Source organism: Halichondria panicea, chromosome 3 (assembly GCF_963675165.1).
Source record: "Halichondria panicea chromosome 3, odHalPani1.1, whole genome shotgun sequence".
Lineage (NCBI taxonomy): Eukaryota > Metazoa > Porifera > Demospongiae > Suberitida > Halichondriidae > Halichondria > Halichondria panicea.
Genome location: NC_087379.1, coordinates 7,054,432 through 7,071,644, shown reverse-complemented (window position 1 = coordinate 7,071,644; position 17,213 = coordinate 7,054,432). Strand labels below are relative to the sequence as shown.

General features: G+C 41.6%; 2 protein-coding genes across 6 annotated transcripts in view; both read right to left on the bottom strand.

The window, feature by feature from the left end:
* LOC135334000 (uncharacterized) overlaps positions 1-3,860 on the bottom strand; it is a 28,527-nt gene extending 24,667 nt beyond the window's left edge. For 2 of the 3 annotated variants that reach the window (XM_064529037.1, XM_064529038.1), the window contains exon 1: positions 3,523-3,860. The gene's annotated coding sequence lies outside the window, so the exon portion shown is untranslated. Of the gene's footprint in view, positions 1-3,207; positions 3,428-3,522 lie in introns of all 3 variants that reach the window. The other variant, XM_064529041.1, reaches the window with a different exon arrangement.
* On the bottom strand, positions 83-17,186 carry LOC135333968 (uncharacterized). Of its 3 annotated transcripts, XM_064529001.1 has the most exons (20): positions 17,054-17,186; positions 15,491-15,589; positions 13,870-13,968; positions 12,257-12,355; positions 11,907-11,996; positions 10,788-10,849; positions 10,672-10,730; positions 10,098-10,604; positions 9,888-10,045; positions 9,651-9,815; positions 9,333-9,548; positions 8,800-8,909; positions 8,541-8,743; positions 8,376-8,486; positions 7,406-7,747; positions 7,127-7,167; positions 6,704-6,763; positions 6,441-6,550; positions 6,203-6,384; positions 5,055-5,231 (listed from the first exon to the last, which is right to left on the bottom strand). In XM_064529001.1, exons 1-20 carry the CDS (start codon positions 17,141-17,143, stop codon positions 5,176-5,178), a joined length of 2,859 nt encoding a protein of 952 aa, XP_064385071.1. In that variant the 5' UTR covers positions 17,144-17,186; the 3' UTR covers positions 5,055-5,175. The 3 variants fall into 3 exon arrangements, with proteins under 3 accessions (XP_064385072.1, XP_064385073.1, XP_064385071.1); XM_064529002.1 differs by lacking the exons at positions 5,055-5,231; positions 6,203-6,384; positions 6,441-6,550; positions 6,704-6,763; positions 7,127-7,167 and adding an exon at positions 83-481; XM_064529003.1 differs by lacking the exons at positions 5,055-5,231; positions 6,203-6,384; positions 6,441-6,550; ... (1 more) ...; positions 7,127-7,167; positions 7,406-7,747 and adding an exon at positions 83-481.
* Positions 17,187-17,213: the final 27 nt, after the last annotated feature.

Below are 17,213 nucleotides of genomic sequence, written 5' to 3'. Positions count from 1 at the left end.
TCCTTACTGACATTCATTGATCAATATGCAATAATAATTACACTTTCACAGCTTCAGCTCAAACATGCAACAATTAAGTGAGTACATGTATAAATTCAAGGTTAATCTCAAGTACAAAAAGAATGATGGTACGCACAATCGTAATAATCATAATTATGTATATGTACGTACGTGTAGACAAACTACGTGTACTTGCTATCTAATTGTGTGACCAAGTCAGTGTGTAGTGGGTTGAGTCTGAGAGTGGAGACAAACTCGTGGTACTTGTGGGGGTGGTGTTTGACCACACCCAGCAGGGCAGTGTACAGTCTGGTGGCCTTCTCTCTCTTGGTCTCATTCACATACTCGTTGGTTTTCTCAAGAATGGACACAGTGATGAGCCCAGCTGACAGGAGGTGGAGGGCCAAGGCCTTCGGGTCCTCAGAGAGTGACTGAACTATCTTCTCACTGCAGCTCACCAGCACACTGTAGCCAGCGTTACCTGCAGGAGAGAGGAAATGGTTAGAGCATGATACGCCCACACACTGGAGACCTAAGTACGTGTAATGTGAACAAATAGACTCAGTACATGTACAATACACTGTATATGGCTGGTAGTACACAATAGGAGGAAGTGGAAAGGCATGTTGTAAAAGGAGGAATGCGGAATGGAACGGAATATGGAACAACAGATATGAAGAGCAAGCATTAGCTGTTTTCTATACTTTCTAAAAATTAAATACCTAAGAATTCAAGTTATATGGCAGCTAAAAGAGTCCCAAACCATTGATTAAACAGAGGGAGGGTTGAACAACTGTCAATGGCAGTAACTTATCCAATTTTGATGAGTTTTTAAAGAGACTTTCAATACAGGGAATTCAAGTTTTGCATGGCAGCTAAAAGAGTCCCCGAACCATTAATTAACGGATGGGGGGGGGGTTGCAGTTTAATGGCCGTGACCAAGAGTAGATAAGTGCTCTTGCTATAAATAAGCATCGTTGTCAATGATTTTCTAAAAGCTCAATGGTTTGGGGACTTGAATTCCCTGTATTTAATTGTTATAGGATACTGTATAGTAATGCTTGCTCTTTATATCTGTTGTTAAGGGTTAGGGTAAACTTCTCTGCATGTGGTTAGGGCATGACTGAGCTGAAGCTATGACTGGTGGCTAGGCCACATCTTTACCCCCAAGTACTTAATTAGGGGAGCAATAGAAACGCCTGATTATTATTTAATTAGCGGGTTGCATTCCTCTAATTAATTAGAGGGGCTGCCTAACCAGTCATCAAACATGGTCCGGCTCACCCTCCTAGGAGCAATTAAACGGAGGGGGGGGGTTTCAATGGCCGTAACTAGTATCATTGATCTAATTTCCCAATTTTTATGATTTTCTGAAAGCTTTGAAACAGACCTTGGAACAGGTTTAAAGAATTTCCCATGAAATAACTGACTGTCTTAATTAATAGAGCTAATTTGTATGTACTCACATTCAGTCGAGGGTCTTCCAGTTTCAGCTGTGAAGACACTAGCTCATGCAGGGTCAAAGGAGCCACTGGTGAGTCTGTGGGGAATGACAATCACTGAATGTTGTAGTGTACACACAATCAAACCAATACAGTGCATGAACACACCAGACAAACAATGGCAATGATGTCATACATACGTACACCTCAAACCTCATGCACTACAGAACGCTGTCATACACACAGCCTGCACTACACAACATGAATTGTACAGGCAGGAGAGTTTCAGATGTTCACCTTTGTGGTCCATTGGGCATTAGCAGCAGAGTGAACTTCATCTGTGCAACATACTCACCTACACAGGAAACACAGTACCAACATCAATATGAATACCAGTGGAACCTCTGATAAAGGACCCTCTGAATAAGGGACACTCAATTAAACATCTCTCTGTGTAGCTACAAAGGACATTGCTTCAGTCTACAAAATCACTTTCCTAGGTACCACTGTAAAGGACCACCTCAGACTCAATACAGAGAACAAACGTCACAAATAAATGCTGCACACATTTTCGGAGGTTTCACTTTATATCATACAACTGCTGATACAGACTATCCAGGCACTAGATTTAAACACTTGTTAGCTGTGTAGTAACCAAGGTATGAAGGTTCAGAGTACATAGTCACCGTGTTTCTCGTAGATGATGGTAGGGGTCTACTAGGTTGTGGTTGACACACTCCACCAATCCCATCCTCACCTTGACCTCCTCCTCACACACTCTAATTAAGAGAAGGAATATTCAAATGACAACCGACTTATACGCCTGCATGTACAGTGAGCAAATGGTAGAAATGAAATGTGACCTTCCAACAGAAGTAAATCTGCTATTAGCTACTACAAAACTAGCTCACGTTAACAACCACTTGTAATTAAAGTGGTCAGATTGTAAATGTGTACATTTTAAAGAGCTAGTATTGAGACAGTACTCGTTAGCCTCTACACACAGGCTCTCCTTTTTCTGTTCTTTATCACAATCATTCAATAAGATAAAATACTGTCTTATCGTTCAATGAGATAAAATACGGTATTAATTGGAGGAATAAAGAAAGAAATAGACGTAGAGTTAGGAAAAAGGAGAGCCTGTATCGAGAAGTCGCGTGAGGGTAGAAGGGTGGTAGAAGGGTGAAAATGAGCGTGGGCATGCTGAGCTAGAGATGTTGGACTGCCCACGCAGATATCTATGACTAATAAAACTTTGCCTGCAGCAAGCTGGACATGGACTTGGAACTGGAAGTTTGCAAGCACTATAGCTAGCTATATACCTTAGGCTTAGCTAGATGATCTACTAGTCTAGATTGTGTGTTCAGATTCTATCAGACTATTACCTTTTCTTGTGTCTTTCTACATGCTAGTATAGATCAAGAATAGCTTAGTCATCATTATCATATATAGCAGGTAGCTACTGCCACCAGAGCTGGCCACGCTGGTTCTCTGATCTGACTTGCAGCACAGCTTGGGTGGTTGTCTCAGTACAGTTTTATCAACTCTGAATGCGTGGGAGAATACCTTACGTCACGATTGTGGGCTACATATCGCCCACGTTCATAAAAATCCTTGTGGATCACGCGATTTCCCAAACCAGGCCTTACTTTTTCTTAACTGTACGCCCATTTCTTTCTTTGCTGCCTCACTATGTCTTTCTTGTATGAACAGTGACAACAGCAGGAAAAAGTAAGGCCTGGGAACGAGGCTAAGTACTCGTCACCTCAGTGACAATGGCATGGAGGTGAACTTGGCACACACCTCACGCACTGTACAACACTGTAACATTGAAACAGTAGCACATAGTCATGTGACACAATTCATGTGTATGATAAATGCATTATCAGTCCTTGAGGTCATTGTTATGAGGGGGCTTGTAAGCTAAGCTCTCGTACAATGTAGGCAGGTAGAGGATCATATACTTCTGACTCACAAATGCATCCCTAGTATAAACTAGGAGCATTCAAATTCTACTCACATGCATGGATCCATCACAAAACAGATTATGTTACGCTACACATGTACTATGTGAGTTTACCATTCTCTTGGCAATGTTTGAACACTTGGTTAGCAATGTCATATTTCCTCATTCTTAGGAGTAGTTTCACAAGAGCTCTGTAAGTTGCACCAGCATGCAGCTCAGGGTCTCTTCTCTTCTTTGCTGGTTTGGTGAGTTGGTAAAGATCACCAATGCTAGTTACACAATGTTATTCAACGACCCTTTACCTAGAAGGTGATATGACGCTTGTATACTGCTAATAGAAGGAACAGTTACAGCTGGAATACACACACACATGCACACACAAACAGATGACTGTGTGCCCCTGCATGGACCATACGCATCAAGGCATAACAATCATGAGGGAGCATGACAGTACATGACCACCATAACAATGTGACTAACAAGTCCATCAATGCGTTTTTGCAGCCTCTGCATTCTGCAATGCATGCATGCGCTATTATTCTAAATAAAAGAAGTTTGTGAAATATTGAAGTAAGAGCTACACAATGGTTTTTGTCCCAGAGATCTAGAGTGTTTGTCAACTATCAGTGAGCTAGCTGGTCTTGAAGATACCTACTATATACACAGTAAGTGCAGTAGTAGTAGATCTAAGAGGTAAACTAATGCTCCAAGATGGTGGAACATCTCCTCTACACAATTCTGCAGATGCCTACTATAAGATGTTCCATCATCCTTGAGCATTAGACTACCTCTTAGATCTACTACTACTGCACTTACTGTGTGTATAGTAGGTATCTTCAAGACCAGCTAGCTCACTGACAGTTGACAAACACTCTCGATCTCTGGGACAAAAACCATTGTGTAGCTCTTACTTCAATATTTCACAAACTTCCTTTATTTAGAATAATAGCGCATGCATTGCAGAATGCAGAGGCTGCAAAACACATTGATTTTACAATGACTTCAATCAGAGGAGGTACGACACGCGGTTAAGCTCACGTGGCTGCTATTTCTTGATTGAAGGCAAGAAAGACAAAGAAGTCGTTAAAAATGCATTCCAATGACGACATTCAACTGGTGGCAAGTGAGCGCCATAAAGAGACAAGTTTAGAGCATAAAACTCAGTGAATTTGTTGCTGGCTAGTAGCTAGAGTTTTACAAGTAGAGATTAGATTTGTTGTAACAACCAAGGCTCAGATGTTGGCAGTGATCCTATCCTGAATGCAGGCACAGAATACTTATTAAACACTCTAAAACAGAATTATACTAAAAACAATAATATCTCAAAATCTAAGTGGTGGTTGAAACTGGTTGAAAAGCTATTTCATATTAGTATAAGCCCAGCAATGAACCATCCTGATCTTAGAAACGTCAAGTGTATTTCTTGAAAGATACATGCCAAACCAAATCCACTATCAAAGTACAGTCTTGAATGATATTCATGCACAAGTTAATGAGATTCATAATCCTTTTGGCTGGTCATGTGACCGTGTCGTACCTCCTCTGGACTTCAATGTAAAAGGGTGTGCCAGCTCAGCACAATTTTACTGCGGAAGCTATACAGGAAGTAGTTAGTGGGCGTTCAAATAGCAATCAAAATTCCAGGCTCTTAAACAAATAGGACTATTCATAGTCTGCTTACATCATCCAAAAACAAATAATTATACGTGCATTCAAACTGATAAAAATACAGGTCATCACAAAACAAATAATACGCTAACACATGTACTATGTAAGTTTACCATCAAATGTTCTTGGCAATGTTTGAACACTCTCTGCCAGGCCTGTAGTGTGGATAGGGTGAGGGTCAGCAAAGGAAATGGTGTACGTGGATTGCATGCAGTTCAACAAAGAGCTCCAGAGTAAATAAGCTCCTGACAGTTAATATTACAGATATACAACATACACATGTACTGAGTTTCATCTAGGATGAACATTTGTGTGAGGATGTGCGGTAGAGCGCACTGCACAATTGTTGAATTGTTGGGGCCTACTCTCACCATCCGGGTTTTATCTAGGTTCAAAAGTTGGGGGGGAGGGATGGCATAATGTTTGGCCACGCTGTTGACCACACCCCTATTACATGCTAATGCATCACAGTGTATAGTGGCATATTGCACATCATAGACAGTACGTAGATTCTACCTTATGACTGTTGTTACATGTACCTACATTACCAATGTGATGATGTCATTATTCTACAAGGAGGAAGCTGAGCATATTAGTGTGATTGTTCACCCCTGACCCCCCCTCCCCCCCCCCCCCCCACTAGATGAAACCCTGAGTCCATTATATGCATTATAGTAGGGCAGAGATAATAGTGTACATATCACAGTGTTTAATACAGTAGAGTCTACTTGTAACTGGTTTTTGTTGATGATGCCAATGCAGGGTTTCATACAGAGGGGGGGGGGCCTGAGATTTCCTACCCCCAGCCAAAATCCCCCCCCCCTAGAAATCTGAAAATTAATGATGTCATAATAAAAATGTATGACTTTTCTCCATTAAAATATCTACAATCTTATTATAGGCTATAGTAAAATGTATGGTTTGAAGCACACAAAAACCCAAATTGCACCTCAGATAACCATTCCTCAAAAATTTTTCCGGGAGAGGACCCTCAGACCCCCCTTAATTAAACGTTTCCCTCTCCCAGCTAAAAATCCTGTATGAAACCCTGATGCCATTATTGCACAAAATGTTTTTAGGGGAAGTTTAATCCCCTGCCCTAAACCCTGGTACAATGTATTCTCACCTTTACAGTCTTCGAGTTTGTCCTCGGCCAACCGTCCAAGCTGATGAGATAAAGTCTCCATCTTAGAGAGACTGGCTCCAATGTTGCACTCCTTGACAATCTTCCCGGCCAGTTGACGAACGGACGTAACATTTGTCCGTATGGAGTCAGTGTGGCCTGTCAGCTCACTCAGAGAAGATGACCTGAGGTGGGAGATATTATGAATACAGTGCTACCATTAAAATAGTAGACATCTCACTGAAGTGCAGTTGTAATTTTCTCCATTAGTGACAGTACAGTCTCCAAAGTAGAGCCAAGCTGTGAGGTGGTCATCTCACCAACTGTTGTCCTCAGTACTTCAGTGGCTTCCTACAGAAGATAATTAAGCAAACATACAGTACTGTAACATGGATATGCATACAATGTAGGTAAGCCAAGCAACATTTAGCAGTGTATATACACGGTTAATTGTGCTAACTTAAAGCTATAATTACAATGTAAGTACGTAACAAATAAACGCACATCAATGTCCACCACAGTCCTGGCTACAGTCGGAACCTTCCGTGCAACGCCAGCCTCAACCTGAGGAAGCAAGTACAATTAGACTGTGAGAATCACTGTGTTTCAGTGCATGTACCGTATATATAGCGGGTAATTTTTGAGGGGTAAATATTCGTTATTGTCATGGGCAAGCTGGCCTCCACGAAATTTTAACGTAGGCGTGGCTTACCCAAACGTAGGAATGCAGGCAAGCAACGAGACTAAACGAAATTTTACTCACGCAAATCACCGTTTCTTTAATTGAACGAATTTTTTACCCCACGAAAATTACCCGCTATACGGTATACAGCAAAATGTAAATACTCGCTAGTTGAATTAACTTAAGTTGAACACTCAGTATCTATTGTACAGCTAAACTGTATACAAGCAGTACATGCAGGATACCTGTATACAGTCCGAGCCAGTGACCACACCTCTCACACCTCCTGTACAATATGGAGACAATCAGTATATCAGTTTGGTGAGGTTCTCATACACTAGTACTCAACAGTGCAGTCTAGGAGGGAGGTGTACAAGCACGCATGATGGTATATACACACAATCATAGGGATTGTGGCAAATGCCTTCTCTGTTGCGATTTCAATCTTGAGCCAAATTTTGAATAGCTACTTAGTAGAGGGGGCTTGTCACCTGACATGTAGTAACATGTGTACATGTACTTACGTTGGATCAATTGCTGACAGATTTGATGAGCTGTGTCTCCTTTCCCCAATCTCAGTGCGATATCCAGTAGAGCTCTGTAAGTTGCTTGAAAAGGATTACGTTCTTTCCAGATTTGCAAACACTTCATCATGGCTGCTCGAGTACCTTCACTATGGTACAACCTCTTCACATCGGCTTGATCAGCAATACCTAGCCCCATTGAACTCGAATAAAGGTCCACATCATCAAAACATGAGGCCATTTCGGGAGTTTCAGAGTCTTCTATTTCACTGTTGAGTTGCTCGTCAGTCAGATTGTATTGCTCTACTAGTTCTTGAAGAGTGACTCGTTTAGCGGATGGTCCTATAATTATACATTGATTAGTGGAGTGAACAATTACCATAACACCAAAGCAGCTTCCACATTGTAGTGGCAATGTTGGAGACATCATTATAATGGATATGTGAATTATCTGCAGTACATAGAACACTTATGCCTCCAGATATAAATAATTATTCTTTGGCTATAAGTTTTGGGAGGAAAAAAAACAGCAAATTTCGACAAAAGACTGTACGTGAATATTGGCAGGGGGAAATTAGGGAGGCTTTTGCCACCCTCCTTTGGATTTGGTTTACCCCCTCTTGGAATTTAAAATTCAAACATGGTATCCTACTGTAACTGCCATGTTATGGAAGCTGAAAGAAACGGAGGGAGGGGGGTTGCAGTTGAGCAGCAGAGTATCATTGATCTAAAATCAAAACATAATACCGTATAGAGGGTATACATGTTCGTGGTTGTCATGGATTAAGCATGTACCGCAAATTTAATATCGTATGCATGCATGTTGCAAAAAGGCTGCTATTCCACGAAAATCAAATCCGCGAAAACATTAATTTCTAAAGGCATTTCCGCGAAAATTTATACCCTCGAAATATACCCGCTATACGGTAGGTAGATACTGGATACACAGACTCTGACAATCTACACTCACCACTGACTCCACTGAGTGTGTGGATGTCCCTGAGTAGACAGTCTACAGCTCTCAACAGATTAGCTCCATTCTCCACCAGGTCAACAAGAGCAGCTGTCTCCTCTGACTGGTCTGTACCATTGAGAATGAGAGCTAACACTTGATATCATAAACACACGTTCTCACCTAGACAGTATCTGAGTTTGACCTTGGTCACATGACAAAGCTGGTGAGATAAAGTCTCCATCTTAGAGAGACTGGCTCCCATGTTCTCACTGATGCTCTGTACTGTGCACTCCTGGACAACCCTCCTGGTCACTACAAGGACTGCCTTTATCTCTGTCCGTATGGAGTCAGTGTAGGCTGTCAGCTCACTCAGAGAAGATGACCTGAGGTGGGAGATATTGTAAATAAAGTGCTACCATTAAAATACTAGACATCTCACTGAAGTGCAGTTGTCATTTTTTCCATTAGTGACAGTACAGTCTCCACAGTAGAGCCAAGCTGTGAGGTGGTCATCTCACCAACTGTTCTCCTCAGTACTTCAGTGGCTTCCTACAATCACATACATACTGGTAAATGTTCGTATGAACTGCCCAATCAAATATTTCATATTCTAAATACTCGTACAGCTCAGGATAGTGACGTTGAACCTATCGCGGTAGCGCAGTTTTAATTTTCCAATGATAATGTTGATTATGTATACAATACGAAAAATACGAAAACTTCTACCGTACGAAAATAACCTGCTATACGGTACATGCATTATAACGAATTGAGAACGTCCACATGTCCACATGCAGTACACACAGTACAGACGTGGGTCTTATGGAAGCAACATACTACATTACGGACATTCATTAGCCAAAATTTACAAGTGTAGGATGATGCAGAACATTGGGTTGATGTGGCACAAGTGAAGTGTATCTAACATTCATAATTATAATTATTGACTTTAACAGAGATTTAGTGAAACACCTTGAGTTGTTTAGTGTCCACTGATCTCTGAGGAGTGAGCAGTGCCATGTCCACACTGACTGGCTTGTCAAAGCCATGCAGTGAGAGATTGCATGTGGTGCAGGAGACAGCTCCTTGCTCAGGGAAGAACCGACACACTATCCTGGGTGGGTAACACTGAAGCTCCTCTGGCGAGAACTTACCAATCACTGGCAAGTCTACTTCATCTTGGGAAATCTGTAAACACGGCAAAAATTAATTAATAGAAGACACAAAAAAGTGCGGAAAAGTCACTTACGATATAACGGTTTTTTTTCTATAACTATTGAAAGCACTCACCATTCTCTGGTCAGGCACACTCCTCCAGGCTGGGTCACAGACTAGCTCCAGTACTGCATCAACTTGGACAAAGCAAAGAGGTTGTTTGATTGTCTTATCAGCAGGGCTACTTGACAAGTGTGGATACTCTCGGGGAATGACGACAACCTCAAACCTCTGCAAGAACTATAATGGGAAAACAGTTATTTATGTACAGTGCTAAACGAATCACAAAACTTTACTCTGCAATGTACGTACATCGAAAAACAGCCGGTGGAAGTAGCTGACAATGACAAGAGCCATTCTGTCCTCAGTTGTGTGCGGCGGAGACCGGTAGACTCTGACAGTGTAGAGGTTAGGTGGACTCTCAGGCTCTGGGGGGTCATCAGGCTGGCTGGCAGCAAGTTGGGATGAACCTGCAACAAAAGCATGTCACTCACACTACAAACACATTCCTTATACACTCACCTCGAAACCATTTCTTAATTCGAGCCCCAACTTTGAAAAACTTCTTCTTTGACAAACGTCTGGTCAGTCTCCCAGTGTTCCCACCAGGAGTGAACTCTGCCTTCGACCCTCCCTCTTGTACCTGGTACTGGTATATACTCTTTGATCCAGATCTCTTGGGAGACGAGTCAGCTTGGAGAAAGAGGAGGTCATCAGCTTCTTGTTGGGTGGACACGCGTACATGATGCTCCATGCTCAGGGTCACCTCTCCGTTTAGACCTTCACCAGAGATCAAGTAGGACGGACTGGCAGACTGAATGCCCTCAGGCATCACAAACACGTCATTTGAAGCAAGGCTGGGTTGGACACTAATGCTCACAGAGGTCCCTGCTGGGACAGCATTAGCTGAAACAGTCACTTGCACTCCATTGTCAAAGTCAGCGTGGCCACCACTGGAGGTGAACTCCTTCTCTTGAGGCATGTCGTAGAAAGTGACATCAGGGTATGCGGAGGTTTGGTGCAGGGGATCTACATGTACACAGGAGGTAAAACACACAGAACCATGTGCTAGATACAGCACAAGCACAACACTTACATCCAGGTGGTGTGGATAGGGTTTCCCCTGCTGCCTTGTTCTGGTAGACTGGCTTCTTCCTAAAGTTGACTCACATTCATAAAAGCTAGTGACTAAACTGTACAATAGTCACTCACGTTTCTGTGTCAGTGACGACAGTCCAGTTCTTGGGTAGGACTGGAACAGACTGCAGACATAACTGAGTGTGTGTGTGTGTGTGTGTTTGAGGGTATACAAAAGTATCATTTGTGTGGGAGAAATTGTGTCAACTGTTAGCGTTACTATAGCTCAAACGGAATGCTCACTTAAATTAATCTTTAAAAGGTTGGCATCTGATGTTCTAATATTATAGTGGTGGATCCTTGATACCTTGTATTATCCTATCTAGTTAGGCAAGCAAAAGAAAAAAGGAGAACAAAAGAGCAAACAGCACAAAATCGTACAGGTAGAAAAGGCAAACAGATGCCCAACCTTGAGAGTCGAGAATGATGGGTTAAAGAGTCTTTAACGGTGCACCAACCCTCCCCATTCATCTGTTGCATTCAGAACAACTAGTATACTGAATAATTATTGGAAGCTATTCACTTGGGGCCATGCTGATTGTAAGCTATATTCACATTTGAGGTACATTGTAATGCTGACATAAAGTATAGAACTTATCTTAGACTTGATATTGGCTGCTGTAATACTTTAACTTAGCTTGTGCATGGCTATGTACTTGTGTAAACTAAATCTGACCTTGAGGGAGGCTTAATTTATAAGGTACAGGCCTGTATTGTCTGGGCTAGGTTTTGTGGTGGTAGTATCTGATAATGGGGATGGGTCTATGTGGTTCTTCTAGGTGGCAAGCACAAAACAATCATTAACCTCTAATTTTGGTTCTTAGAATTAGCACAAGGCATTAGTCAAAATAAATAGATAGTAGTGTGTGTGTGTGTGTGCGCGCGCGCGCGTGTGTGTGTGTGTGTGTGTGTGTGTGTGTGTGTGTGTGTGTGTGGGGGGGGGGCACATGTAATGGTATTCATGCTTGTTTAGGTGTGTGTAATATTGGAACTGTACTAGTTTGCACTCCATTGCAATTAAATGGACAGTATTTAGAGCTTAATTATCCAAATAGCAAAATACTCGTAAAAGAAAGGACATACAGTTTATTCGATGTACATATAATAATGTATGCACTATTTAATTATTCGGCACAATAAACTAAAACACCATCATGATCATGCAGTGTGTGCATTATTGAGGTATGGACTCACATGTGATTCAGCAGCTTCCTCAAGCAACTGTATTACTGAAGGGTTAGAGAATTGTGATCTCTTGGCCACCATCAGAGCAGTCTGTCCATCCTGTGATGATGATCATATGAAGGGATGAGACGTACATTGTAAGAGGTAAAGTGGTCTAATGCGTATGACATGTACTTTTCTGACAGAGCAATACTGGCAACGATAATTGCATATTAAGAGGTTGGGTATATCTGTTTAGGTACAAATGACAGCTCTGTTCAGTCATTAACTACTGTAAGAGGTATAGGTGTACAGTACATGTAAAGCTGTTTGTTAAGTATAACTACGCAACTATGTACTCTAAAAGTACATGTGCTCACATTATTAGTGCAGAGAGGGGAAGCCCCTGATGAGAGAAGCTCCTTCACAGTATCTTCGTGTTCCCAGAAGGCTGCCCTCATGAGTGGAGTGTCCCCATCCTGCAAGAGTGGAGACAGTGACAACACAATATGAATGTACATTGAACAATACAGACATTCACTGCTCTACATTTCCAACCACATCCTAGAGTGAGAACACAAGCACAACAGTCATACGTATTAAGCCAGCTAGTACAGTACATGTAAATAAACCGGCTAGTACGTCAGTTTAAAGCACTACAATCCACAGGGAAATGTAATTGTCAGCACACGTAAGTTCATAATACATTGTACAGTACATCTACAACTGCATGTATATACTTAGCCTCGTTCCCAGGCAGAGTTGTCTCAAAAATAATGCTAGGTCGCCAACTAGGCCTGGGATAGATTGTATCTGATATAATTATTGTTTAAGAGAAATGACAAAGAAATATGATATTGGCCCAAGGGCTGAGTGCAATATACACCATGCATCCCGAGTGCACGTGTCATAACTAGTTTATAACCCTAGCAACACAAAATACACCTATGCTATATGTCCAGGTAGATCGAGCTAATGGCTTCCAAGTTCATTGTCTGCAGCAACTGGTAGCACAGTAGGGAACCACACAAAATGTCCCTTCCTTCACACTGGAGTTGACAGCTTGGACCTGACGCTCATTGAGGGGGGCCTCTTGTTTGACACAACTTGATAGCTACCACCTAGATCTAATAGCTAGCTAGCTAGTTAGCTAGGTTAGCTTTGTAACACGGAGCTATTTTTGTGATTACGGCAGCTTTTACGGAAAAATCATTGAAATTTGTTGGATCTGAACAAATTGAAACCACGCCCATATGCAATCTTCCCCAGGCCTAGTTGCATGGCGATCTAGCGTTATTTTAGAGACACCTCGGCCTGGGAACGAGGCTAGTATATACTGTATAATGTATCACTATAATTATAGTCTATGATTTTAATCGGTAATAGAGTACAACATGCAAGAAAATGTATGTAGCCCAGTTTATCAACTTAAACACAAAATTAATAAGCAAGATAAGTACATCTTATAGGCAAAACATAATAAGGTTAATTTTAATTCTAAATGCCGGCTACGTCCATAATTGTACGTACATGCATGGTCACGAACATGCTGCCTATAGTACGGAGGCCCTGAGGTACACACATAGTAGGCTCGAGGCTATGGCAATTCTCTACATCAATTCAACTCCCTAGAAATAATTATGTCAGGTGTGTTTTAAATAGAAAATCATACTCTGTCTGTCTGTGTCATGGCTAAAGCAGAGGCTACAGACCTCAACGGTATATAGAGTCATTAGCTAGCCTATAGGTAACTATTCCGTTAGCACTAATCCACCCCCTTAGTTCTTCACAAACTTGCTTAGAGATGCTTGGAGACTCATATCTGATTTTGTAATATATTAGACATCTTCTTATAAAAGTAGTGAATTGCTCAGTTCAATGGAGCTGACCCCAGTTGAATTGACGTAGAGAATTGCCGTAACCTCGAGCCTACTATGTGTGTACCTCAGGGCCACTGTACTATAGACGCATCAGTTTAGTATCAGATACTCACCTTGTTAGCCAGGTCCACAACGGCTCCTGAGGAGAGCAGTTTTTTAACACAGTCAGTGTACCCTCCATTGGCTGCCCTCATGAGTGGAGTGTCCCCATCCTGCAAGAGTGGAGACAGTGATAACACAATATGAATGTACATTGAACAATACAGACATTCACTGCTCTACATTTCCAACCACATCCTAGAGTGAGAACACAAGCACAACAGTCATACGTATTAAGCCAGCTAGTACAGTACATGTAAATAAACCGGCTAGTACGTCAGTTTAAAGCACTAAAATCCACAGGGAAATGTAATTGTCAGCACACGTAAGTTCATAATACATTGTACAGTACATCTACAACTGCATGTATATACTTAGCCTCGTTCCCAGGCAGAGTTGTCTCAAAAATAATGCTAGGTCGCCAACTAGGCCTGGGATAGATTGTATCTGATATAATTATTGTTTAAGAGAAATGACAAAGAAATATGATATTGGCCCGAGGGCTGAGTGCAATATACACCATGCATCCCGAGTGCACGTGTCATAACTAGTTTATAACCCTAGCAACACAAAATACACCTATGCTATATGTCCAGGTAGATCGAGCTAATGGCTTCCAAGTTCATTGTCTGCAGCAACTGGTAGCACAGTAGGGAACCACACAAAATGTCCCTTCCTTCACACTGGAGTTGACAGCTTGGACCTGACGCTCATTGAGGGGGGCCTCTTGTTTGACACAACTTGATAGCTACCACCTAGATCTAATAGCTAGCTAGCTAGTTAGCTAGGTTAGCTTTGTAACACGGAGCTATTTTTGTGATTACGGCAGCTTTTACGGAAAAATCATTGAAATTTGTTGGATCTAAACAAATTGAAACCACGCCCATATGCAATCTTCCCCAGGCCTAGTTGCATGGCAATCTAGCGTTATTTTAGAGACACCTCGGCCTGAGAACGAGGCTAGTATATACTGTATAATGTATCACTATAATTATAGTCTATGATTTTAATCGGTAATAGAGTACAACATGCAAGAAAATGTATGTAGCCCAGTTTATCAACTTAAACACAAAATTAATAAGCAAGATAAGTACATCTTATAGGCAAAACATAATAAGGTTAATTTTAATTCAAAATGCCGGCAACGTCCATAATTGTAAGTACATGCATGGTCACGAACATGCTGCCTATAGTACGGTGGCCCTGAGGTACACACATTGTAGGCTCGAGGCTACGACAATTCTCTACGTCAATTCAACTCCCTAGAAATAATTATATCAGGTGTGTTTTAAATAGAAAATCACACTCTGTCTGTCTGTGTCATGGCTAAAGCAGAGGCTACAGACCTCAACGGTATATAGAGTCATTAGCTAGCCTATAGGTAACTATTCCGTTACACTAATCCACCCCCTTAGTTCTTCACAAACTTGCTTGGAGACTTATTTCTGATTTAATTTGTAATATTAAAGACCCCTAGTCATTTTCTTACAAAAGTAGTGAATTGCCATAGCCTCAGTTCAATGGAGCTGACCTCAGTTGAATTGATGTAGAGAATTGCTGTAGCCTCGAGCCTACTATGTGTGTACCTCAGGGCCACTGTACTATAGACACATCAGTTTAGTATCAGATACTCACCATGTCAGCCAGGTCCACTACAGCTCCTGAGGAGAGCAGCTTTTTAACACAGTCAGTGTGACCATAGCTGGCTGCCCAATAGAGTGGAGTCCGCCCATCCTACAAGAGTGAGAGCATCATAAATATTGACAAAACATAAATAAAGTAAAGGAACAAAGAATAAATTTTCAGGTCAGTCTGCACAAGGTTGTCTGCATTCTAATTAACGCAACGTATTAATTTGTTGAAATGGACATCGATGCACAGTGCAGGTAGGTTGGATTTAGTTCTAGAGCTACTCTTGAAGAGTGTTGAATCACTATAGGATAGTATAGTAGGACCAACCCAGAGGAGGTTGGCCACGCGTCATCAATCATGTGACATTCCTAAGGTCTCTGCTTAAAGTTACCATAGATACCGAATAACACTGTAATAAAAAAGTTATGGATACTCTTGCTTTGCTGACTTGTAACACCGGACTAGCTGTGTCTGTAGTCCATCTGCCTGGACCAAGATTAGCTAGACTATAGGGTACGGTATAGTTCAGCGGTGCTGTATGCAGCTTGCACTGTACTGGCTGACAAGAATCTAGAAAACACTGTATGCTCGTCAGAATAGAGGGGATCGGGTTGGTTAATGAAAGTTTTATATCAAAAGAAGCCAGAGAGGCACATAAAGTTTGCCTTCAGTCTCCAATGACCGTGCAACATCAGCTAGAAGTTTACATAGAACTCATTGCCAATTTTTGTGTCAGCTCAGCAAAAAAAGTGGTGTACGTAATCGTGTCCAACCTCCTCTGGGACCAACCCACCTCATCAATGGTCACTTCAACAAAAGTAATACGTTGCGTTAATTAGAATGCAGACATTATTCGTTGACCTTTGACCTTGCACAGATTGACATTGGTTTTAAGCGTGCACAGTTAATTGTGGTGGTAGGCGGATGCAGGTGACTCTTCTCGGCCATCGTAGGAACACTAACTGTCGGTAGATCTGTAGCTAGCTAACTCTTGCTCGTCCAGCTACTATATAAAACTACAGAGGAGGTTGGACACGAAAAATGAAAATGCAACTATCTATATAATGCCGGCTATGTTATTAGAAAACTTTATGTTATAGTTGTGACACATGCACGAGTGCCACATGGGATATATTGGCTCAGTAGTGACTTAGCCCACGCACGAAAGTACATAACACTAACTCTAACCTTTCAGCAAGCTAGCTCGTAGTTGAGCGACAGCAGATTAAAATCTACACACGACCAAAAATAATAGTCGCACCAAATTCAATTTTCCATGTCCACAGTTATTCTGGTGACAGAGCACATGCATCAACTATCTATCACCACAGTATGGTTCTGAAGTGGTTTGCTCCCTCATTACTATAAATTATGTAGCCTGAAATACGGCTGTATGGTAACCGATGACCTTACCTCTCATTTGAGATAGACAGACAATATTTGGGGACAAGACTAAAGCATGGAATCAAGGGATATCGTACATTCGTATATTATTATTAATTAGCATGACAGTAGCAAAAACAGACTTTCACAGCTTCAGCTCTACATACCCACAAACCAGCTTACCTTATTCACACTGTTGACATCCTTTCCTCTCTTGATGGCATCTTTTAAAGCACTCAAGTCACCAATGAGGGCAGCACTGTGTATGTCCATTTTCTTAGAAAGTAGCTACGTTTATACGCCCCTTTGTTTGGACCCCTCCTTACTGACATTCATGCCATGC